Source organism: Pinus tabuliformis, chromosome 1_2 (assembly GCF_031772625.1).
Source record: "Pinus tabuliformis cultivar Carrire ecotype Pingquan chromosome 1_2, CPIR1, whole genome shotgun sequence".
NCBI lineage: Eukaryota > Viridiplantae > Streptophyta > Pinopsida > Pinales > Pinaceae > Pinus > Pinus tabuliformis.
The window spans coordinates 282,307,194-282,334,560 of NC_142298.1; the positions used below are offsets into that span (position 1 = coordinate 282,307,194).

Below are 27,367 nucleotides of genomic sequence, written 5' to 3' on the forward strand. Positions count from 1 at the left end.
ACTTCGGGAACTAGACATCAACACATATGTCAGCCAGATGTCCTCCCAGGCATTTTACACACATAATGCCTCAACACATCAAATCTCTCTTGATCAAACAGATTGATAACCTCAAGCATGCTTTTCAAAAACTTCGAGAGATTTACCTGAACAATCACAACCCCAATTAGTAACAACCTTTCAAATACTTATGAGTAAACACAAACCTTCGTGGTCTTTTGACATCTTGATGTTGCTTCACAGTTTATCACATTAGGACTTAGAAGCTTCCCAAACAAATCTTGACAGAAGATTCCTCAATCATATAGCTTCCTTTCCTACTTCACATGCAACAATAACAGAATCCATCTTTCATTCTTTCAGTAGCACTTCAATATTCATTCTCCAATTTCTTCAAGGTATCCATCATGACTATAATATGCCCTCCCTCTCAACTTGGGAGATATCCTTCCTTTTATCTCGACTCCCTCTTAACTTAGGGAGATCAACTTCTTTCTATTACATCGGAGAATCTTTCATGGCTTCTATCCTTCTCATCAGAGTCATATGGACCATCATTATTCATATAACTTCCTTCCTCATGATTATCAATCAAATCAACTTTACTTACGAATATATTCAGCGTCTTGAAGATTATGTACCTGCACAACTTAGATAGCAAGTACAACCAAATACACATATAGAAGAATGAATGTTACGAAACCAGCTCAAGAAAAGATAGAAAAGATAGATCAACGCCTTAGAATTCAGCCTCTTCGAGGGGGCAACCTCCTTTACATTACATAAATGAACAATTCTTGGATAATACAAATGACAAAACCTCCTTTCCATATATAGGAGTCTAAGGAGTCACAATATAATCCAGCCGACCTAACAATAATAATATAAAGCCACAAAAATAACAATAGAGGGATTCTATGGGGCACAAAAATAACAATATGGGGGTAATAGGGGCACAACAATATAAATAAGGGGTATAACTACAATAGTAATGGGGTAATCACTAGTATTATAGGGACCCAACATGCCCCTCTCCTTCAAAAAAGTGTTGTCCTCAACGCTTGAGTAGTTCTGGATACTTCTGCATAAAATTCTCATCCTCCCATGTGGAATCTTCAGCGGATAAGTTCTTCCACTTGATAAGATACTCTAAAATTGATCGATTTTGTAGCTGTCGAGTTCTTGTTTCTGTGACTGCTTCCGGTTCCAATATAATTTTTCCTTCCTCGTCAAGTGTTGGCAATATTGTTTGAATTGGGAGCTTGTCACCTATAACCTTCTTTAAACATGAAACATGGAAAACTGGGTGCAATCGAGAAGCTGCAGGAAGCTCCAATTTGTATGCCATAGTACCAATCTTTTGCAACACCTTGTACGGACCATAATACTTTGGTGATAATTTATTATCCTTCTTAGCTTGCTTTAGGGACATTTGCTTATATGGTTGTAGCCGTAGGAATACCCAATCACCTACATCAAAACTTTTTTCACTGCGATGTTGATCTGCCTGTTGTTTCATTCTATTTTGTGCCAACACGAGGTTATCCTTTAAGAGTTGGAGGACTTGTTGTTGATGTTCGATGTGATGTTCCACTGTCTGAACCTTAGAATTTTCTCTTAAATATGATGTGATGGATGGTGGTTGATACCCATAAAGTGCCATAAATGGGGTCATTTTTGTTGCTGTATGGAAGGAAGTGTTATACCACCATTCAGCCAGAGGCAACCATTTGACCCATTGTGTCTATTTATCAGATACAAAGCAACGAAGATATCCTTCCAAACATTTGTTTACTATCTCAGTTTGCCCATCAGATTGAGGATGATAAGATGAGCTATGAGCTAACTGAGTACCAAGACAAGAAAATAATTCTGTCCAAAAATTTCCAGTGAAAATGGGATCTCTGTCACTTACAATAATCTTTGGGTTTCCATGTAGTTTTTGAACTGTCTCCATAAATGCAGTAGAAACTGTACTGGCTTTAAATGGATGTGATAATGCACAAAAGTGTGCATATTTGGTAAGTCTGTCAACTACCACCATGATGACACTCTTTCCCTCAGACTTGGGTAAACCTGTGATAAAATCCATTGAAACCTCCTCCCAACGTTGGCTTGGAATGGATAAAGGTTGTAATAGACCTGGTGTCTTAATTGTTTCAACTTTATTTTTCTGGCAAACCAAACATTCCACCACAAACTTTTGAATATCTGATTTAAGGCCATCCCAAAAAAATTCCTTCTTAACCCTGTGGTAAGTTTTTAAAAATCCTGAGTGCCCTCCTAAGGGAGAAGTGTGCAATTCCATAAGAATCTTTTGTTTTAGCTGGGAATTCTTACAGAGGTATAAGCGATCTTTGTACCATAACGAATCATTTTGCCAGCTAAATGTATTAAAAGTACTGGAATCTTGTTGTAGCTTTCGAATAAGTGCCCACACTTCTTCGTCATTCTTCCATTCCTCCCTTGCTTCGTTTATCCAATCTGGTTGGATAATAGAAATGGAACACAACAATGCTTCCACATCCTCATCCTTTCTTGAGAGTGCATCTGCCACCACATTTTGCTTCCCTTTTTTGTAGATGATTTCAAAGTCATAACCCAACATCTTTGTGACCCACTTTTGTTGCTCTTCAGAGGATAATCTTTGTTCTAAAAAGTATTTAAGGCTATCATGATCCGTTTTTACCTTGAAGTGTCTTCCCATTAGGTAGGGTCGCCATTTCTTAAGTGCATGGAGTATTGCCAACATTTCCTTCTCATAAATAGCTTTGCTTAAAAACTTTCCCTTGATTGGACGACTTTCAAAAGCAATGGGTCTTTCATCTTGCATTAGAATAGCACCAATTCCATTTCCTGAAGCATCACATTCCACAATAAAGGTTTTGTGAAGTCCGGTGTAGCTAAGACCGTGCTTGGCACATTGCCTCTTTAAGATGTTCAAAGGCCTTTGTTGCTTCCGGAGTCCATGAAAATGAATCTTTCTTCAATAATGTTGTTAGAGGTGCTGCTATTCTCCCATAATTCTTAACAAACTTGCGATAATACCCTGTCAACCCAAGAAATCCTCGCAGATGCTTTATGGATGTGGGGATTTTCCATTCCTTAATGGCTTTAATTTTGCTAGGGTCTACCTTAACTCCTTCATGAGATACAATATGACCCAAATATTCCACCTCCTGGACTCCAAAGAAACATTTGGATCTTTTTGCATATAATTGTTTCTCCTCCAATAGTTGTAGCACCCTGTCAACATGTTCAACATGATCCTTCCAAGACTTGTTGTAGATTAGTATATCATCAAAAAATACTAACACAAATTTTCTAAGGAATGGTTTGAAAATTGAATTCATCAAACCTTGAAATGTTGAAGGTGCATTGGTAAGGCCAAAAGGCATGACCAAAAATTCATAATGACCCTCATGAGTTCTAAATGCCGTTTTCGGAATGTCTTCAATCTTCATTCTGATTTGATGATATCCCGAACGAAGATCCAACTTGGTGAAGTAAATTGATCCATGCAATTCATCCAGTAATTCATCAATAACAGGAATGGGGAACTTATCTTTAATAGTGAGCTTGTTGAGCTCCCTATAATCCGGACACATGCGCCATGATCCATCCTTCTTGTGCACCAATACTACTGGAGCTGAGAAAGAACTTTGACTCGGTTGAATTATACCAGCCTCTAGCATTTCTGCAACCATACGTTCAATTTCACTTTTTTGGACATAGGGATATCTGTACGGCCTTATGTTTGGAGGAACACTTCCTGGAATCAGATGAATAGCATGATCATGACTACGCATAGGTGGGAGACCTTTTGGAGTCTCAAATACCTTGGAATGATTGTCCAGGACTTTTTGGAGATCTGGAGAAATAGATGATTCCAATGTGGAAACATCTAGCGAACATAATTGTTCAATTACACCTCTTTGCTCCTTTTTTAGAAGCTTTGTCATGCTATTAGAGCTGATTATCTTTCCTGCTTTCCCTGCAATACCCCTTAATTCAACTTCCTTTCCTTCAGTAGAAAATTTGATGAAAAGTTCTTGAAAATTAAAAGCTATTATACCCAAGGATTGTAGCCATTGGACTCCTAGTACAACATCAGCACCTCCCATTGGAATGGAAAGCATTGGGCTAGTCAATACATATTCTCCCATGGATAGCTTGATATTATGGCACTTTCCACAGCAATTTATTGTTCCTCCATTTGCAATCATCACTTGACACTCTGGTGCTGGATATAGGAAGCAATTCAATTCTTTTGCTACCCTACAATGAATAAAATTGTGGGTGCTTCCTGAATCAATCAACACTATTACCTTTTTCTTCTTGATTTGTCCTTCTATCTTGATGGTTTGAGGAGTGGTAATTCCCGCCAATGCATTACAAGATATGGTCGGATTTATTTGTTCTTCATCTAGGCTTTGTTCCTGTAGTATATCTTCTTCTTTTGACCTTTCTTGCTCCTTTTCTTCTTCCTCTTCACAATCTATGTAGAATAATTTCTTCTCAGCACACTTATGACCTTTAGTGTATTTGCTATCACAACTGTAACAAAGCCCTTTTGCTCTTTTTTCTTCCAATTGTTGTGGTGTCAACCTTATAGGTTGTGGAAGACTAGGGGCAACAACACTTCCGTCTTTATAGTTGTGAGTGGTATGCTTCCTGGTTGCCATAATTTTGCTTTCCATTTTTCTTGCTAACCTGAATGCCTTCTCTAATGAATCAGGTTCCCAAAGGCAAACATCATGTTGGATATTATCCTTTAAAGACCCTATGAACACATCAATCCTATGCTCCTCTGGAATATCTTTTACCCTTATGTTCAATTTTTGGAACTCCTCAATGTGCTCCATTACTGAACCCTTTTGTTTGAGACTTATCAATTGGCTAAAAAAAGTGTTGCTTTTTGTATCTTCATAATGTGCTATCAATTCTTCCGTAAAAATTGCCCAAGTGATAAATTGTTTACGAGAGCAAAGCCATTGATACCATACAAACTGATTTGGTTTTAAATATACAGTTGCCATACGTACCTTTTGTGCGTTTTGCACATTATTGAGATCGAAGAATTGCTCCATCTGTAATATCCATGTGGCGGGATCCTTGCCATCAAACTTCCTCATATCGATTTTTGGAATATGGTGATTCTTCGATCCAACATTAGCGTCTATGGAATCATGATTAACATTTCTTTTGTTCTCATCATGAGTTTTCTTTACTACCTTTTCACCATTAGTGACCCTTTCTTGTAGCAACTTCTTCAATTCTTCCATGTCTGTCTTCAAATCTATCTTCAAATCATCCATCTTAGCTTCCATGCCCTTTATCTTAGATTCCACGCCATTTACATTAGATTCCACGCCACTTATCTTAACTTCTGTTAGCTTTTGTGAGCGTGACATTTGTTGCACTTGTTCTTGTAATTTTGATATATCATGTAGCATTTCTTCCTCTTCTTCATGAGTCATGCTAGAGCTTTCAAGTTCCTTACTAGGTGTTTGCATTTTCTTTCCTCGAGGCATCAGTTACCGATAATAATGCTTTACTATGCCCTTTGAATTCCGTTAAACCAAGCTTACACAAAAATTTTAAAAAAAAAACTACACACCTTTTTTCACTTTATAGAAGCCTGATATTGAATCTGATGTATCTCTGTAATTTCGGATCATTCAGTTCTGAAATTGCTACCTGTAGTAGCCTTCTGCGTCCTCTTTCCAATGCCACAAGTCTGAGCCAAATTGGATTCTCCAAGGAAGAGTTATGTGAAATCTCCCACAGTGACTCGCTTTTAGACTGGTTCAGCAGAGCGAACTTGTACGACATGCCACGAGTCACTGTTTCCACCTTTGAATATGAAACACACACACAAGAAACTACAGTCCGTCCTCTTTCTGTACCTTCTTACGAAATTTCAATCCGATCCCCAGAGAGAAAGTTATGACGATTTTCCCCAGGTCACTTGTTTTGAATGTAATTCAGGAGTCTGCAAAAAGACCAACTTCCTTAGATCATATCTCCGAAATATCGCGCAAAAAGCTCTGAAATTCAGACCCAAGGTTCAGCGCGATTTCTTCTCAAATGGGTTTTTTTTGCGACTTCTGAAACGTCACAGAAAAAAAGTTATAGTGAAAATGCCACGATGACCTGTTTGGAGCAGCGAAACCCTAGAATCCAAAGCTCTGATACCAAATGTTATGAAACCAGCTCAAGAAAAGATAGATCAATGCCTTAGAATTCAGCCTCTTCGAGGGGGCAACCTCCTTTACATTACATAAATGAACAATTCTTGGATAATACAAATGACAAAACCTCCTTTCTATATATAGGAGTCTAAGGAGTCACAATATAATCCAGCCGACCTAACAATAATAATATAAAGCCACAAAAATAACAGTAGAGGGATTCTAAGGGGCACAGAAATAACAATATGGGGGTAATAGGGGCACAACAATATAAATAAGGGGTATAACTACAATAGTAATGGGGTAATCATTAGTATTATAGGGACCCAACAATGAACTTAGCTATATCAGAATCATATAATAATGGAAGCTTTTAGACATCAAAACGCTAAACTTAGTTAGGTTCATAATCAACAAGAGACACATACTTTTATACTTCAACTTCTTGCTAGGGTTTTGTCATAAACCCTAGATTTCATCATCAAGACTTCGAGCAACTCAATCAAGATAACAATCTTCATTATATCTAGGGTCTCAATATTTCTTTCAGAGATATGGCATACTCTACTATAATGTATTGCAAACCCTAGAAACAATTCAAACAAGTATAGTTCTACAATGCATCCAACAACTTTAGAATTCATATGTTAGACTTCTACTAGGATTTAATGCAAACCCTAGATTTCATACATGAGACACTAAGCTTCAACAATTAAAACCAATCACAGCACAATCTAAGGTTTCAACAATATGACCAACCTTTTTGTAAACCCTAGATTTTATCATCACATTTGAAACAATATCATCACATCATATCCTAGAATATCAAACTTCTACTAGGGCCTAGTTACAAACCCTAGTACTTTATGAACATCAACAATTTTGGTTAGCACATATATCTAGGATTTCATAATCATGCACAAGCATATCACAACAATATCCATTAGGTAAACCCAAGACACAAATATCAATAAATTTAAAGTCAGACATATAACGATCTTGATTAGGTTATGGTTTTGATCAGACAGACAAACATACACCTAGGGTTTCATTCCTAGGAGCTTACTCTTGATACATAAGGGTTTTACTCATTAACCCTAATTTACCAAAACCTCAAGGTCGAGGAACACACTACCATACAACCCTAGAGGACTAGGGTTTCCATAATACTAAAACTCTAAACATGGCATTACCATCAAAGCCCCAAACATCAAAAGAATAGTATTTTCTAGATTTCATTAGTAACCCTAAGTAGACTAGGGTTTTTGACATTAGCATTAACATACCCTTAGGTTAGGGTTTTACAGAGAACCTTTTAGGGTTCCAAAAACATAATGATTTTAATGAGGGTAGATTCAATCTAAAGATTAATCACCCAAACAAGAATATTTAAGATTCAAAGGTCCTAGACATAGCACTTGTTAGTAATGTAAAGCAGATTCATTTAGAATGAATGAATGTACCTTTATCTTGAAGAGAACACAGCTTATGATCTAAAACATACCTTTGAGTTGTTTTCTAGACAAACCTTATAGGACATCAATTCCAATGCTTTGTCTTGTGAGATCTTCTCCATAGCCCTTGAGCATATCAACAAGCTTTTCCTAAACAAGGAAAATATAAAAAGAAATGTTATTAGCATCTAGTATAAACACATCTAGATAAAGATAATACAAGAAGTAAGATACTTATCTTTGGAAAAATGGTGAGGGCTCCCCCTTAATCCAATCTCTAGGGATACCTATAACTTCAACAAAACAATTCAACAATGTTTTTCCAAAGCATGTTAACCCTCTAAGTACTAAAAATCAAAATACAAAACAATTCAAAAACGTAGAGGGACTTAGTAGTATAAGTCCTTTATTTCCAATTCTTCAGTCTTGTTCTTCTTTGGAGATCCTTCTTCGGCAACATTTGCTTGATCCCTATTTCTCTTTCTATTCCTCGGATTCTCAGAACAATAGATTCTATAGTGACCCATCTTGTGTCAATTGTAGCATTCAATTTTGGATAGGTCTATCTTACTTCTAGGCCCGTTAGACTTCTTGAAGGTTCCTTTGTTCTTGTGATGAGCGGAATAGGCATTTGAAACTTTCTTCTCTTCATTCTCTTTGTTGCTTACTAGAGAAGTTCTGACTTTCTTCTTGACTACATGCATTCCATAATTGTTTGAATGTAGGAGTTTCCTTGTTCAGGTACTATCAGGTACTATCTCATCGATTGCCTGGAGTTCATCTTTGAGTCTAGCTATTCTCACAAAAAAGGATGCCAAAGTGTCTTCCTTTGTCATCTTTATTGATCTCAGTTCATTCTTAAGACTTGCTATTTGACCAAGATTCTTTATTGTGAATAATTTGGATAATGCCTCATACATCTCTTAAGCAGAATCTATGTTGAATATATATGGGATGAGGTTATCCTTTATTCCATCCACTAATAATGTCATGGCTAATATGTAAGAGCCCTAAATTCGAAACTTAAGAGGGTTTAAAAATAATTTGTTCATAAAATACCAGAATATGTAATTTAAATACAGAATTTAAATAATTTATCTAATGAATACCAACCTGTCTACTCTGCTGCAAATCTGTCTGCTCTGCTGCAAATCTTGTTCCGATTGCGTTACCAAAATGGCCAAAACCTCCCTACCGAACTGGGTACAACCTAGGTACTCAGTCTCAGAATGCTTTCCAATCGAAGCAATCTGATCCCCTGTGCCCAAAAACTCCAGTACAATCAAGACTCCTTCCTGTCTGTACCTCTATGTTAAAATTGTTCTCCTTCCTCCTCCCTAATTCTTCCTCCTTTGCCTTCTTAAATAGAATTTTCCCCTGCCTCCAAGCAGTGATTTCTCATGTTCGAGGTTCCTCTAGAGAGGGATAAGGGATAAGCTCAAATTTATAGATTGAGCCAGCATACGTCACTTGAATTAGTGGTTGACAGCAATCCCTTCTTTATAAAATATCTACTTTATTTGAATTTATGTTTAAAACTCCATGTCACTTTATATTATGATTATATATAATGGATTCTTTTTAGTTAGTTTAGTTGGTATATTATAATTTCTCTTTTTTTATTTTTATTTTATAACTTTATAATAATATTTTTCTATAATTCCTTTGTATATTTTATATAATTTGTATTTATTCAATTTATTTTTGTATTAGATATATTATATCCCCTTTTATATAATACATGTATTTCCTTTGTATTTTGTATAGTTATATATGTATGGTGATGGTACATACATTAAGTACCTCACTCATTATATTTAGTATTTTGTCAATTATGTATTCACTTAGAATTTACCATAATTAATTCATTTATTTTTCACTTGGTAATTTCATAATAAGTTAATATGTACACTAGCGCAGTACATTCAATGCGTGCATATGTAGCTATCATATGCACGATTCATATGAATGCTAATAATCATATTTTATTCGTAATTCGAGATGGTCATTACATAATATCTTTGTTTCTCTAAACTTTGCCTTTTCTCATCACTTGACTCATTTGTAAGCTTCTTTACTTTTCCATTGACTAGATTCAAGACTTTATTCTTCTCGAGGATGAGGTCTATCCTCTTCTTCCATGCCCTGTAGTTGGATGCTCCTTCTAATTTGTTTTCTCCCTTCATTGAGTTAGACATTGTCCTTGAAGATGGTAGGCTTGACTTCTTATATGACCCTTTTGATGACCTTTATTCAAACTTCTTAAAACTCCTTATTCTCCTTTTAATAGATCTTCAAGCTGCCTTTTTCATCCTTCACCTTAGCTCTGATACCATGTTAAAAAATCAGAAAGGCAAAAAGATTTTCTTTATGTTGATAATTACTTGTAATATTCTTATGCTCTTCTTTTACTTTAGTTCATCAGGCAATTACCAAAATAATAATAGAAACCAGAGGTAGGCAGACAACCAAGGCAAACCCCCTATCTAGGGGAAAACTCAGTCAACAACTCTTCCTTAATAATTTCATGAGATGATCCAAGACTCCTTGACCTAGACACTGACTTCCTCTGACCACCAAGTCAGGCCTTCCCTTCTTCCACAGATGATAACCTTCCAACAACAACTTTGACCTAGATGTAGCAACAGGACTTCGACCTAGTAGAACTTCAACCCAGCAGTAGCCCAACAAAAACTTCGACCCAACAGTAACCCAGCGAAAACTTCGACCTAGTAGTAGCCCAACAAAAACTTCGACCCAGCAGAAACTTTGATCCAACAGAATCTTCGTCCTTCGAGCAAATACCCTCCTTCTTCTGCAACTTCGCACTTTTTCTGCTTCCTCTTCTTGGATATCAAACTTGTGAGTGAGTGTCCTCCAAATGAGTCGAACTGCTTGTATATATAGCATATACCCTTTTCTGGAGGTCGAATTACCCTCATGTAAGCCAACTTGGTGTGGAGGTGATAAATGACTTATTTTACTCAATATTAATTCTTTTTACATGATTCAAAAGCCCAAGAAGGGTCTCTTTAAATGGACAATGACTCAAATGACTCAAAACAAAACCTAGAAGTCCTCAATGGGGACTTTGACCTAAAACATGATGATCCAGGCATGAAACCCATACTTTAATAAGTCATAACAATAATAATAATAAATTATTTTTATTTCTTTTGATAAATACATTTCATTATGACCCAAATACAATTTATGAAGACCGAACCTAGTTACGTTCTTCAACAACCTTTTGTTTTTCAAAATTCCTTGCATTGAGTTGAAACAAACAAGCCCCTTTTATCAGACCTTAGAGTTTTGACCTGCTTACATTTTTGTCTCTCGACCAAAGCTTTCCATACTACAAAGTTAGAAAAACAATTGAACCTATTATTCTAAAAATAAACACATGTTTTCATTGAAAATTCAACTAGTAGTAGGAAATGCTTTCCTCCATACATTGTCGATGTTTCGACTAGACCATGCCAATTAGCATGGACTAGGTCCAAAATTCCTTTGGCTCACTATGCTTTATCAATATCAAATGAATGTCAATGTTGTTTTCCCATTTCACACCCTATACATACATTTAACATTCTTAGATGGAAGGAAGAAAATCCACCATATTAGTCTTACAAAGTATAGATAAATACTAATAACTTAGGCATCCATACCTTTCATACCAGAGAACATTGGTACACTCTACTACAATAAGTGAATGTGCCTTTGTTGTTTCTAGCTCAACCAGTTTATACAACACCTACTCACCAATAACAATAGCAATTACCTTGTTATCATGAAGAGTATTTAACCATACATTTGCTTCCTTGAAAGTTTACACAAAGATTAGGGTTCTTAGTTATCTCACTTATAGATAGTAGATTTTTTTCATGTTAAAAACATATCAAACATTCTTGAAGTATAACTTAAAGTGTTGTTCAATATTGCACAAACATCCTCACATCCTCTAACATAGTGAGTCCAAAAATCACCAAAGAAACAAATTCAGTGTTATTCCTAACTTCAATGAAATTTAAATAGCAGTCTCTCTGACACATATAGTAACGAGTGTTACCCCTCATGTTGCATGAGAGGAAAACTTGGTTTTGTGTAGGTTGGTGCAATGATTCTACAGTTCTAACGGCTGCCTATAGCAGCGGGAGTCGAGGTGCAAATTACAGTGAAATTTTGGCATGTTCTCTTTTCACCCCTAAGGGATATTACAATCAGTTCTTCATGAAGGGATTGCATCTTGGACAATTCATCTCGCTTCTTCATTGGCTCTTCTTTTGCTTCCTTAATCCATCTTGTGTTATTGCATATTCACTGATTTCATTTATGTTTCTATTCTCCAGCTACTTAAGAATATTTTTCCATGTTCTTTGCAGGTAGAGTCATAACAACAAGTATGCCATTACCTTTGGGAACTTATTACAGCCAAGAAAGCCAGACTTTCATTCTCCGCATAAGCTGAAATAGTTCTAAAACAAATATGAAGTAAATTGGGGTTGCAATCCACGGATCGGCAAATAGGAATGACCCTTTCTTAAACAAGCCCTTTTGATCCTTTATTCACCCGTTGAGTAACCATTCAATATCTACCACTTGTCCCCATTTTATGACATCTAAGAATTTATAATGTTTGAATGTTTGGTTGTAACTTTTATCATTGTCAAGAGTAGTGTTATCAAGACCTGACCAAACCAGTCGGTTCTACCATTTTGAGGCAAAAACTGGTTCGAACAAGTGACTTGAGCCGTTTTTGGCCTGTTTGATACCGAACCAGCCAGTTCGGTACCGGTTCAATAAAGCTGCGTAGAACACAGCAAGTGGAATCTATCTTAAGTAAAAGTGATATTTTCCTTTATCTTCCATTTTCATCCTTTTACTTAAATTTTTAACATTACCATGAAATGGCTCAAGATGTTTGAGAGTGGTTCCGACCTCATTGGATTTCATATGGAGAAAGTAGAATTTTAGATTTCACTTAAAATCCAACAGATTAACAGTTTTTTAGGATTTCAGAATTGGGGGGATTGCAATGTTTCCATTGGATTTTGTCGTGTATGAAGGTATCAAACTAGCATTTAATCAAGAGCATCAATCCCTCTATGTACCTTGATGTTAGTGGCATTGTTTGTTGACCTCCTCTGCCATGATCCTACTAAAAATGTACCTATCACTCAAACAAAATATTGAATTGACATGCTAAGCATTTTTTATCTTATTTTAATGCTTAGAGGGTGATATTGATGACGAAGATCCCAATATAGGCAAAGATTTTGATGATATGTAGGTATTTGTTGTAGCATGATTTTTTTTGGATGCTAGAGGCCATCTAGGTCTTGTTTTTTGATGTATTTTCAGTTCAAATATGGATTGCACTTGGTGTTATTTTGGTTATGTGCACCCTTACATGCTCTATAAATGAGAACTTTTGCTTATTTGTGTATAAATGGTTTGGATTCATATGGATGCACATGAATATATGTGGTTTTCTTTAAAATTTGAATATTTTATGTGTTTTTGGTTGACCGATTTTTTGGTCTGGTTTTTTTACCGGTTTCTGACCAGTCCCCAGTCCGCGGTGTGCACCAGTTCGATGACCGGTCTGGTTCTAATAACACTGGTTAAGAGCATGGGTTCATTGGGAGCAACTTTGTAATGTTTGAAAATTTGGCTGTAACTTTACAGTATTCTGCCTTTCCATATTTCACAATCTTCAACTTATTTGTAATGAGGATATCTGGAAAGGACTCTTGTAACAATCACATACATTATATATGGAAAATATTTGTTCACCAAACTGTGTACATGCATGTCACCTGAGGGCCTAGGCTGACACTTGACCAGAGAAGAAAAGACAGTCTCTATAGACACGGAAAAGGAAAAATAGAAAAAGTGTGCAGAGTTTATAGCTCTGAAACTCAACACCAACACCATTAAGAAGGTCGATTTTTTAGCATCGTTGGTTTCCATTTGTTGAGACAATTGGTAATCGGAAGTCTAAAAAGCTCGGAAACCCCTACATTTGCCTATGGAAAAGATTTGTTCACCAAACTGTGTACATGCATGTCACCTGAGGGCTTAGGCTGACACTTGACCAGAGAAAAAAAGACAGTCTCTATAGACACGGAAAAGGAAAAATAGAAAAGGTGTGCAGACTTTATAGCTCTGAAACTCAACACCAACACCATTAAGAAGGTCGATTTTCTAGCATCGTTGGTTTCCATTTGTAGAGACAATCTCCATTTGGTAATCGGAAGACTAATAAGCTCGGAAACCCCGACATTGCACATGCAAAAGATATCCCTAATTGTTAGTTCTCACAATACCCCTTTCACTGCTTCCCGCATGCCCCCTTCAAAAAAAATGTTGGATAGACCTGACAGTTGTGCCTCTTTAAATTGTTCAAAAAACCTCTTTTCCTAACCGAATAAGATATCCCTGAAAATTTATTTGGAACAGAAGCCGAAGGTTTTGGAAGATTTTCTGCCATGTTTTTATGGTGTAATTTGCCCAAAATTTAGTAGTGATTTTTTAAATCACAAATTTGTGGTTAACTATATGTCCAAAAAAAATTCAGAATGATGAATTCATATATACAACCAAAAATATAATTTTAAACCACAAAAATCAAGATTTAAAAAAAATGACAGGATTCTAGCCAAAAAAAAAAAACTCCAAAACCTATAATGCTTACACAACGCCGTAAAAGAATATGCAAACTGAAACAACCGTTACAAATGAAGGCTTCAGAATAAAAATTAATCAAAACGAACAAAAAGGAGCTTTACAATATTTATTTATAGTTTCCTAGTGGTTTGGGAACCAACCATAACGTTTCTGCATTCTCATTAGTAAAGGCCCAATTCGTTGGCGGATAGTGTACATTGTGCGGCCATATTCAGCCGCGGGCCATATTTCTGTCCCAAATACAGCACTGCAAATACAAAGTTGATATCCTATCATTCATTGGTTGTCTGGTGAAGAAGCATAATAATAAACAATTGGATTGCAATTTAATTATAGGTTAAAAGACTTATATCAAACCTCGTAGCAATAACTTTATCACCAACTGTAAACATTTTGGTCTTGTCAGCATTGCCGCCAGGAGCAATAGCATCAATGTAAGTGCCACGGTCAGAGCCCTTGTAAAACTTGAGGCCGATGGGCTTCTCCAGCTCCACCTCATACTCCTCTACTTGTATCTCGGTGGGGTTCGATCCCGATCCCTCTCCCTCCTCGCTGGATGCCACGGTGTTGTTGGTTTCGCTGGTGGTGGCAGTGGCGTGCCAGAGAATTCGCCTCACAGGAGTGCGGTCATTCGTGGCCCTACTCGTGGCTGCAAATGCCTTTGAACTTGTTGTTCTAGTGGACGTGGATGAGAATGAAAGAAGGGGAGGGGAATCGAATCTGTGACCATCTCTATGAATTGAGAGGGCATGAGAAAGTAGTGAGGCTCTGACAGCCAACATGATTGGCAGCAGGCTTACGAGTGACCGGCAACAGGCTTACGAGTGACCTTGGCCAGGTATCATGAAACAAAATTTCTTATTACTCGTCTCTGCCCTGCAAATGCAAATTTCTGTTTGCAGGCAGGAGCCTACATGAGAGGATGTGTATATAAGGCCTACCTATTCAGAAAACTCCGGACTAATGGCCAGCTTTGGCTTTGGTGCGTATTAGCCACCCGTTCTATTCCACGAAATATATCTGGGATTAGTGGTTGTGATAACGTTGTCCGGACCATTGGTTGTATATGCATGACTACAGGAAAGTTAGACACGACATTCCGGTACATTTATTTTTACATCTGTTACTTGGTGTCATTTCAGTTCACTGTATTAGTCAATGAATCGTATGGGTATTGTATTTTTTAAATTTTTTTCAAAGAAACCTATATTGATTTTATATGATGAATATTAGAAGGTATAGAGAATCTATTTTTATGACCACATTCCCTTACTCTTCTAAATATTCTAAATAGATGTTGGCTATAAAGTTAGCAAAAAAAAACTCCTAATGACATTCTATGTTATGTAAATACATAACATTAGAATGTTTCAAAAAATTGCATGATTATCTGTGAGAGTAGACTCTTATTATGTCGCTCTTGCCATGCAATTGAGTCCCCATCCTATTTTGTTGTTCCGGTCTCCCGAATGCGTTTGGGTTTTTTCTTCTCTGGTTCTTCACTAGTTCCAATCGCTCCCATGTTGAACAGAGCTCCACCGTTTGCATTTTCCTCAAGCTCAAACCAATGAAATGATTGATTGAAGATTATGTCTTGTGATTGAATCATGTCGAAGGTTGGTAGATCATCACTTTGGTTCATACAGATAGAGAGACATGTAGGGTTAGGCTATACACCAAGGACATGCTATCCCACCTAGGTTTGCCACCCTGATGTCCAAGGTTGTCATCTTAGTTCGAATTTCAGCCTTAAACTGCTCCAGCTTTCCCTACAATAATGCATACTTGGTGTCCATGAGCAGTGGATGTGATTTTCACTTTTGCTCCTCTGCATATTCTTCTATTGGAGGGTATTCAACAACCCTTCAATCATTTCTAGCAACCTTGCCAACAACTTATTGGTGTTAACCTGCTCATCCTCCTAGGACTGATCTCCCAAGTTTGTCATTACATGAATGTAATACTACGTGTATTGGGCTTCAAATGGTGGAGGCATCTTTGTTCATAGTTGTGAGTGCTCAACAGCAACGCGATGCGAGACTAGAACACAACATGGTGCCATATATAATCATGCTTTCTCCTTGGACGCCTCCCTGAATCACTGAAATGCGGAATTGCCAAATACATGCTTGATTCTCGATTAGCTTTGTGGAATCTCAGTCGTGTGATACAGACAGATAGAAATACTGACATTGGTCTGCAATTGAATGAATGCATAATCGGGGTTGAGGCTCCCTGCACTTATGTTAATGTTTTCCAACCTTGTTGCATTAAAACCTTATGCCACTTGTTCTCCCAATTCATTGCCTTAGATCACCAGATGTTAATGGGATTTAGAGAGGGGTTCATTCCCTTCAATTTGCATGGTCGAAAAATTAATGAATGCCCCTGATCCTTGCATATATGTGTCGCCTTTCGAGAGAGGTGTGCAGACGAGATCCACCATGAAGATTTGATCATTTATTCGGCCATGAGCGCCTTTATATTCTTTATATAAGCCATAATGATTGGTTCCATTGGTCATGGAATGGGTGAGTTGAAAAACATCCCATGGTCCATTTCTAATTTCCCCTACTCCATTGTAACTCCCTTATTTTCCAATGAATCTGCCATTGTATTCAGTTGTCTATACACATGAAAAAAAAAATTGCTCAAATTGCATTATTTTCATAATGATCCTTTGCGGGATGGGAGGTGAAGTTATGCTTTGTAATCCTTTGGCTTTCCACATATGGAAAATTACAATCATTGAGTCTCAAAACATTGTTATTTTGGTGATTTTCTTTACAATTGCAAGGTATTTAGCTTGGTTATTGGTTGTCATTCCCAACCCCCAAGCGTATTGTGTATATTTGTTAATCGAGGCATAGCCTAACCCCTCCCACTCTTGCCACCCCTGGGTTTCCCTACGAGGCACCATTGAAACATAATGAGAATTTATTCATGTTTAGACGCCTTTGCAAAAAGTCTGATGAGTCTTGTGTGGTACAAAAATTCCTTCATTGTGTTGGGTGAAGTTTGAAGCTACTAGCCTGATCTTGTGGTTTGCCTACTTTGATCCAATCCCTTTCAACTTGAGTTTTATCTTCCAAATCTGAATTTTTAAATCCATGAGTTGTGATTGATTCGAATAGTAAACTTGCATCTTTTTGCGCCAAAAATGGAGGATGTGATTGTTCTTCCTTGAACATCGCTCTATCCTTGCAATAAAAATTGACCAACATGGGAATTTGGGGAGAGCTTCCCAACAATGGACTAAAAGTAAGGAAGCCTTCCTTGGCCATGGAAATTTGATTCACCAATTTTCAAACATATCATCCCATGTCCCAAAAATTGATTCTATGTTAATTAGGGGGGGCATATGTTGCATGCCATACCGCCAGAGAAAATGGAATTGTCTGAATAAGTGAGGGATATTCTCCTCTGAATCCTTGCATACAACACATCTTGAAGGGCCTTAAGTATTTCCTTTCCTAAGATTTTATGTGGTGAGTATTTTATGATGCACTAAGGTCCAACATAAGGTATTGCTTTTAGGAATCCCATCCCTTTTCCATGATTTCCTCCATAGCTTACTAGGGATTGGGTGAGGGAGCCTTTTAACAAGGAGATCATACCCTTCTTTGACTATGTATCCTTGATGAGGACTCATTTTCTAGGATCATTGATCACAGGATGAGGTGGAAATAAGAGCCATTACCCTTAGATTGTGGGTTAACAATTCCCATTGCTAGTGTAGGTGAGAAGGAAGTCTAGGCACGACCATCCTTTCCAAATTCCTTATTCATCCCACTTGGAGATGTATGTTAACCTGATGAAACTTTCTTGCTCCATCCATTCTGCCAAGTCGCTAAGTTCCTCTCGGTCATCGAGAGGTTCGTATGAAGCAAAATTATCTTTCCATATATTAATACACACTTCGTTTCCAAAGCGCTAACTCAAGTGTTCTGTAATTATTGGGGCAACTTCCTTAGAGAGCTTCCATATCTTGGAGCCAGCACCCATCCAATCGACTGTATCCGCTCTAAGAAATCAAGATTTGTGAAAATACTTCCGCAAGAAGGCCATTTTCCACCACTCGTTAGATTCGGATATAAGACGCCATATGATCTTCACCCCAATAGCTAGATTCATGAGGTAAGGATCTTTGATTTTTTATCCTCCATGTGCTTTTGGAAGTCATATGATATTCTAATGAACCAAATGGAATTTTTTTTCATTATGTTTCCCCTCTTGCCAAAAAAATTTATGTATCATGACCCTTGGGAGCCAAAAGACCAAAGCACAAATATATTGGGATCGCTAACAATACTAACTTAAATTTAGCCATTAAGCCCCCCGCAATTGAAGATTCTTTTTAAATTTTTGAAGGACTTCACTCCAATCATCTATATCCAAGACTCTCCAGTGAAATGAGCATTCCTGAATACTTAAAGGATCACCATCCAATTTTAGCTGGAAATTCAAGTACATTAGAGATATGCATTGTTAATTCAGAGCAATTGCAATCAAATAATTGGCTCTTTTTTTTGTTCGCTAGCCCCCCCTAAAAGTTCCAGATAGGAATATAGAAAATGTTTGAATCTTAATGCAATTATCTTTGATGCACCTCCAAGAAGAAATGTATTATCTGCAAATTGTGAATGATTTACCTCTTTCATATTCCTCGCAATGTCGAGACCCATCAATCTACCTTCCACCCTTGATATCACCAGGTTTCTACTTAGACCCTCACTACCAAAATATACAACAAGGAGGAAAGAGGGCATTCTTGCTTAAGTCCCCTTGAGGCAGTGAAAAAGGAGGTGGGTTTGCCATTTATCAAGGGATTAGTCCATGGGGTGTCAATACAGGCTTTAATCCATCTAACAAAATCATTACTGAATCCAAATTTTTCCATAACAAAAAACAAAAAAGAGTGTCTTACTCGGTCAAAGACATTTACCATTTCTAATTTGATGGCAATGCTTGACTCTCCCCTTTCTTTTCTTTGAATGAATAACCTCTTGGACTAATATGACATTGTCCAAAATTTGGCTAGAAAAACTTTCCTTAGTATGTTTGTTATAACCTTGGTAAGCAAGAGAAGTTTATTGGTTTTGATTATTTAGGAATCAAGGCAAGGAAAGAGGAATTTGTGCTCCCTCCTAGCTTATATTTTCTCTTGAAAGAATTGAGCATTCTCATTAAGTATTTTTTTATTAGAACACAAAAGGATCTGTAGAACCTTATTAAAAAACCATCTCGACCAGGGGCTATATCTGGGTCTAAGGACCATATGATCAGGTGCTCAAGTTTATGCTAAAAAATCAAAGTGTTAGAATGTTGTCAAACTTAGCTTCAGATCGAAGATCTCATCATTCTGAATCCAACGGTGTGAACAACAATTAAATCTAAACTCATATGCAAAAGTTAGAGCAAGTCAAAGTTCAAGTTTGACTTGACTACATGGCAGGATTGGATGATGTGCCAAAGGTCCCAGCAAATGAGGATGCACCAAGTGGCAGGCCGCCATTGGCCCTCACATATCGCAGGTCACAGGTGGATCGGGTTAAGAATCGGCCCCCAGGCAGTGCCGATTGCGCAGGAAAGGAGGGGTTATAGAATTGGCCCCCAGCACCGTCAGGGTTGCAATGTGATATATCGCAATCGCATATCGCACCTAGTACCCTCCGATATATGTGTGTGTGTGTGTGTGATACAGGGATTAACGTCGATTGCGATGAGCGATGAGTTCCGATAATGATAAGAACCCAGACACGATATTTTATATGTCGCATTGTAAGTTCCCGTCAAGTCCACCAATATTACATTGCACAACATTCTAGTGTTAACAAGACCCTCAGCCCGCCAAACTTCACCAATTGTGAAATGTGATAGTTCCCGGATGTGATGCTACTATAGGTTACGATTTAATATCTCGTCAGATCTGCGGTATCGCAATCACAAATTGCATGTTTCTATTCACAGATCATAAGAGCCCGCAGCACTTGTCGATTGCGATTTGTGATATGACCGACAGGTTATGGCCTGCGGTGCGGCGAAATATTCGCTTAGTTAACGGATTTTGGAGTGAATTTGTGGAATAAATAGTGGGAGAACTAGGAGAAGTCATAACTTCTCGAGTTCTTATCTAAATTGGACGCAAAAAGAGGCTAGATAGCCATTTTTGAGGATTTTGAATTCATTGAGACAACTTTTAAAGGAATTTGAGCATTGTAAACACACTTTTATTGTAATTTTGAACATAATAGAGAGGCCCAAGCATTGGAAGCTGGACCAAGGAGACGTAGACCAAGAGGGGTGAACTCCTCATCAAATATTTGTGTTGTGTGTTGTATTTTGATGTTATTTTGTTGTTGTTCAGCATATGTTTTATGTTAAATTGTTTATAACATTTACATAAGAAACTCTCATGGGAATCAGTTAATTAAGCAAACATGGTGAATCCTTAAGCACTTGATAAGCAAATGATAAGCATCTTGGGTTTTATTATGAATGGGGAATTAGCACAACATTACTAATCTGCTCCATTTCAGATCAAGTTGGTATCAGAGCATTGGTTTCTGCTTACTAGATTTGCTTTGTGAAAGAAGGATTTAATTGTTTGCAATTTTGTGTCATGCTAACAAGGTTAAAACTCAAAAGAGGAGAAGGAAAGCTAGTTGGAAGCCCTGAAGTTGGGTCAAGTGGAAGAAGAGCAAGGTTGCCAAAGTATTCTACACCAGTACATCCTCAAGTTGCAGAAGTTGCAGTTGAGTCTTCAGAGACCATGTCTCATGAAGGAGAACCTATCATGATAGAAGATGAGAAGACCTTCAGAAAGGCTTTCTTTGATATGACAGAGATGGTGAAGGTCCTCTATGAAGAGAGGAATAACAGATTGCAAGGAGAAAGTTCCAAACCTCCCAAAGGAGAAGGCTCTTCAGGAGGAGGTAATGGAAAAGGAGGTAATGGGAATGGAGACAAGCCTCCACCCTCTCCACCATCTTCTTCATCTTCTACTTCACAAGCATCTTCACACTCTTCCACTAATACAACCCTTACTCATACTCATCATCATTCTGCAAAAGGAACTGGTAAATCACCTTTTCTAAAGCTTGATGTTAAATTCGAGTTTCCTATGTACAATGGAGAAGTTAAACAACCTGTTAGTATCAGTCTTTCCAGCCTTCCTCCAGTGATCAAACGTGCTCTTACAAAGTGATTTTGAAGTGTCAAGGTCAAATTTTGTCATTTCAGTGAGTCTTCAAGCAAAATTTGGTCACTAGGCATTAGGTCTAGGGTTTGCTTTAACTCCTTCTAAAGTTGTCCAAATGTCGGTCCATGTCACCATTCAGCTAAGTTTATCATCATTCATAGGGTTTTCATTATCATGTCAGTGTCTAATGAGTCATTTTACACCTTGTCCATGCTTCAGTTGCGCCTAGGTAAGGTCATTTTCCTCTTCTAGGGTTTTGAAAGCTAATTTCTCTTGGACGGTCAAATCATCGGCAAAACTTGTATCTTGATGTTCATACACCTTCCCCTATCCTTAAAGTACCTTATCAAATGCTTCCCATCACTAAGATCCCCCAAATTCCTCATTTTTCCACAAACCCTAGTTTCTTGCTACAACCTGGCAATTTTCTAGGTTGGGCCTGTGTTTTGCCCTTTTGGACCCCTTCCCCTCACTCGATCTCCACGATTCCACTTTCCCCTGCTTCCTAACATCCCTCCCTACTTCCAAAAATTTCCCCAAAAATTTAGAAGCCTCTTATCCCCTTCATTTCGCTTCATTTCGACAAAATCCCTTGTTCCACACATCGGGATAAGTTTCACTCAAAAGCTGTTTCAGAGCAATCAAAGATGAATTTTGGAAAACTGAAAGAGGTTTTTGTCCAAAACACACCAAAGAAGAAAAACCTCCTTCACTTTTTGCACAGGTGTCATGGTTTTAGAGAAATGTCAAAAATACAATCGCCAGATCCAAGGAGGTTGGCCAAGGCACTAAAACGACGAAAAAGGCCCAATCCACTCTAAATTTTGGCCAAAGCCTATTTGACTGAGCATGGTACTTGATTGGGGACTCCCAGTCCAAATTTCAAGAAATCAAGAAATTTGGAGAAAATTTTGTCAATTGTGAATTTTTTGTGCCAAAAATAGGTTTTCCTCCCCAACAGGTCGCGCGCCGCGCGCAACCTATTCGATGGGCAACTCCATTTCGGGAAAACTCAGCATTTTTGGATTTTTCATGCAAACATACACCTGCTCAGCAATTACCAAGAGATTTCATCAAGTTTTGAGCCTCCAGAAGGTCAAAAAACAAGCAAAAAATGACTTTCTGCCACCTTTTTGACACACAGGAAGCAGTCTTGGGAGATTGCAATTTTGGAGGGGCAAATGGCCACCAAATTCAGAAATTCCACTTGAGTTGGAAATTAGACATCCATACCTTTCCAACAAGCCCACTTTTGCCTCATTTGGACACCTGTAAGTGCCTCAAAAGCAGCTCCAAAGTAGCGTGACCTGTTCAGGATTAGGGCGCGACCTGTTGGGCAGTTTTTCACAGAAATCCACCTACAGCTCAGCAAAACGCAGTTTTGACTGGATTTGACTTTTTTGAGTGAATTTTGATCCTCCTTGTTGTAAATGATGTAACTTTATGATATTTTGACACTTATTTATCTCTTCTAGAAGATTCATTCATGTGATAGGCAAAAATTTAATGAATGAATTGGTTTCCTAGTTTATAGAGGCAAGTTGTTTTGACTGCCTAGTTTTTAGTGCTCAGTTTAGAATTGGTTGAAACAGCTCCTAGGATAGTGAGCTCGACCCCTAGAGGCAAGGAAAGATGTTAGATTGCCTATATTATGTACTTTCTTGGTCATTTTCATGGTTGGACTCTTGAGGGAGAAAGCTTCTATTGTATTACTCATTGTATCTCTGCAATTTTGGCAAAGGAAGAAAGACCAGGGTTTTGCAGTCCTTTTTGGGATTCCTGTGGTTACATGTATTGATGATGTGTTTCTCTTTGTACTTGTAAGTTTGTTATGTGATTCATCTTCTTACTTTTCCTTCTGCAAATTAGGCAAATGAAGTGTTAAAGTAGAATTCATGATTGCCATGCTCTGCTTTTAAGTTTGCTTAATATTTATGTTTTCATCTGTCTAAAGAGAACCCTTGAAGGTTTCTTGCTCTCTTTAGCTCCTCACCGGTCATTCCTATCCATTCACTTAATTCAAAGGCATCAGTACGGTCTCCTACCTTGCCCCAAAGAACCCCCTGCAAAAACTGTGTCCAATCCCCGCACCCAAAATTGCCTTTCCCCAACTTTCCACCAAAACCCTAAAAATCCCAAATCAAACCTTTTATCAATTTACTAGCCTAAAATCAGTGTTTCCTCATTGGTTATCTCGCCCGTTGAAGATCCCTACCGAGATAGACCGGAGAGAGCCCTCTCCTGCCCCGTAGGGCTAGCTACGAGGCTAAGTGGTTTGATGTTGCCTTGGAGTTTACCTTTCTCAGCCTGAGGTGAAATTTCCAAGCGCTAACACAACCCTTACTCATACTCATCATCATTCTGCAAAAGGAACTAGTAAATCACTTTTTCTAAATCTTGATGTTAAATTCGAGTTGTCTATTTACAATGGAGAAGCTAATGCAGAAAAGCTGGATAACTGGATTTGTCGGTTGGAGGTGTATTGTAGAATTCAAAGCCTTCAAGAGGATGATATCAAAATTCAGTTGGCTTCATTGAGAATGGAGGGTGCAACACTCATTTGGTGAGAAGAAAGGACTCAAGAGGAGATTTAAAAACATGGTAAGATCTCTATTACTTGGTCTGATTTCATTGCTGCTATAAAAAGACAATTCTACCCTTTAGCCCATATGCAAAAATCTATCATGAGTTGGCAAAATTTCAAATAGTTAAAAGGTCAAAATGGGCAAGAGTATACTCAAGAGTTTAGGAGAAGAGTTGTTATGCTAGGAGTAGACTTGTAGTCACAAGATACTTCTCTTATGCTAGGAGTAGACTTGCAGTCACAAGATACTTTTCTGAAATATATACGAGGTTTGCATAGCTATCTTCGACATACCATTCTTATGTTTAATCCCATGAATCTTGATGAGGTCTATGTTCAAGCTACACACCTCGAAGCAAGAGGGAAAAATGTACAAGAAGAAGGCAAGAAGAAGCCATTCCAGAGTGGTAGAAAAGGAAAGAATTTTAAAGGAAAGCAAAAGAAAAATGCTCCTGTTAAGAAAGAAGGGGAGAAACCCATGTGCAAGAATTGTTCCGAAGAGGGTCATGATGAAACACATTGTTGGAAGCTTCATCCTAAATTAAGACCGAAGAAATCTAACAATAAAGGGAAATAGAAGACAAACATTGTTGTACAACAAGACTTGGGTTTTGACTCAAGTGATGAATCAAATATTGCAGCCACAGTCACTAAGGGAAAAGTCGTGTCAAAAGCAAGTAAAGAGGAAGCCGTGGCAAGCACTAGCGCAACAAATAACTCCAATAACACTTCAAATGAGGAAAACATAATTGATTTGTTCCATATCTGAGTTATTTCCAAACACACCAAGATTGATATGTTGTTTGACAGTGGATCTCAAGCAAATTTAATTTCTACAGACTTGGTCAAGAAATTGAATCTGGAAACCGTGCCTCATCATAAACTGTATCCGTTGGGTTGGATAACCAAGGATGCAAATCTTCAGGTCACAAGGACATGCGTTTTCAAGTTTGCTATTACTGCCAATTTCGTTGATGAAGTCGAATTAGATGTAGTGTCGTTGGATATTTATGGAATTGTGTTAGGAAGCTCGTATCTGTATGACATGAAAGCCGTTTTCCATAGATTTGAGAACAAATATCATTTGTTCAAAGACAGAGTGGAGTATATTGTGAGATCCCATCGCAAGAAGCTTAATCTATCTTTGGCAAGCGCAGGGCAAATGAAGCGACTGGTCAATTCCAGCAAGAATCTCGTGCTCCTTATGATCAAGCAGAAGAATGACACGGAGCATGAATCCTTTGCAGGTTGTGACGTGAAGCTGAAAGCTGAATTGGTTGATGTGGTCAATCAATATGGAGACATGTTTCAAGAACCAAATGGATTGCCACCAAAAAGGGGAATTCAACATGAAATTTAGCTACAACAAGACTATCCACTCCCAAACATCAGTATGTATCGAATGTCAATTCTGGAAAGTTTAGAAATTAAGAAACAAGTCCAAGAATTGTTAGATAAAGGTGTAATTCATCCCTCTACTTCGCCATGTGGTTCACCAATTGTTTTGGTACCCAAGAAAGATGGAACTTAACGCATGTGTGTAGATTATTGAGCTTTGAATAAAATTACCATAAAGAATTGATACCCACTGCCCAAAATAGATGATTTGCTAGATCAGTTGAAGAATGCAAAATATTTCACTAAATTAGACTTGAGAAGTGGATATCATCAAGTTAGAATAGTTGAGGAGGATATTTGGAAGACTGCTTTTAAAACCAAACAGGGATTGTTTGAGTGGTTGGTTATGCCTTTCAGTCTTTGCAACGCTTCAGCTACATTCATGAGAGTTATGAATGATGTTTTAAGATCCTTTCTTGATGAGTTTGTAATTGTCTATTTAGATGATATTTTGATATTCAACAAATCATGAGAAGAGCATGTCAAGCATGTGAGGAAAGTGTTGGATGTCTTGAAAAAAGAACGGGTATTTATGAAGATATAGAATGTGAATTCGGGAAAACCTCCTTAGTGTATTTGGGGCACATAGTTGGAAGAGGTGAGCTGAAGATCGACCCCTCTATAGTTTCGGTCATCGTGAATTGGCTAATACCCAAATTAGTCACAGAAGTAAGGAGTTTTCTGGGAGTAGTGCAATACTAGAGGAAGTCCATTTTCAATTTCTCTTCCATAGTAGCTCCACTACATGCTTTGACCAAAGTGAAGGATGTCTTCCAGTGGGGAGGCAAACAACAAAAATCAATTGATGCTTTCAAACAAGAGATCAGTTCAGCCCCAGTTTTAGCATTACCGGATTTGAAACAACCATTTGAGATACAAACAGATGCGAGTGACTACGCCATGGGTGCAGTTCTTTTATAGCATGGTAAGCCCATTTCATTTCATTCTGATATTTTTAATGGTGTTGTTATTAACTATCCTACATATGATAAAGAGCTTTATGCATTGGTGCAAAGTGTGAAGAAATGGAAGCATTACTTGATGGGTAAAGAAACCATTATTCACACCGATCATCAACCTTTGTAATATCTGCAATCTCAAACAAAATTGCAGCAATCAAGGCACTTTCATTGGATGGGATTTTTACAACAATTCCACTTGGTAATCAAGTATAAGAAAGGTATTTATAACAAAGTTGTTGATATGCTTTCTAGACCGGTTGTTAATGTAGAAATTTTACTCAAGAATAATTTTGTTTTGCCTGAAAGTTATGTTGAACAATATGCACATGACGCTGACTTTCAAGAGGTATATTCAAACTTGAGTCAAGGCCAGCAAGTTGAGGAATTAGACTACCGTGTACATGATAATTAGTTGTATCACTTGGGAAAACTTCTTGTTCCACAGTGAGAGAGAGTAAATGTCACAAGGGAAGTGCACACTTCTCTTATTGTTGGACATTTCGATGTAAATAAAACAGTGGCAAATCTTCAAAGGTATTTTTACTGGCCTCTTATGCTTGAAAGTGTGTCACGTTTTATCAGAGGTTGTTAATTGTGTGCAGTCAATATGCCTATTAATAGGAAACTAGGATTGTACACACCACTTCTAGTGCCTTCACGTCCATGGGAGAGTGTTTCTATGGATTTTGTAGGAGGTCTTCCTTTATCAAGAAAAGGTCATGATTATTTGTACGTAGTTGTGGATAGGTTCAACAAGATGTGCATATTAATAGCTTGTAAAAAACAAATTACAGCTGAACAAACAACTCGACTTTTCTTTCAAAATGTATGGGTTCATTTGGATTACCTACTTCTATTGTAAGTGATCGTGATTCCTGATT

The 27,367-nt window shown here is 37.6% G+C and overlaps 1 protein-coding gene across 1 annotated transcript in view; it reads right to left on the reverse strand.

Moving 5' to 3' along the window:
* LOC149205432 (protein MET1, chloroplastic-like) overlaps positions 1–15,329 on the reverse strand; it is a 142,014-nt gene extending 126,685 nt beyond the window's left edge. Inside the window, exons 1-2 of the mRNA XM_089395069.1 lie at positions 14,699–15,329; positions 14,482–14,588 (exon numbers count right to left, since the gene is read on the reverse strand). Coding sequence (XP_089251195.1) covers positions 14,482–14,588; positions 14,699–15,123 — 532 coding nt within the window. The 5' untranslated portion in view covers positions 15,124–15,329. The remainder of the gene's footprint in view (positions 1–14,481; positions 14,589–14,698) is intronic.
* Between the last annotated feature and the right edge of the window lie 12,038 nt (positions 15,330–27,367).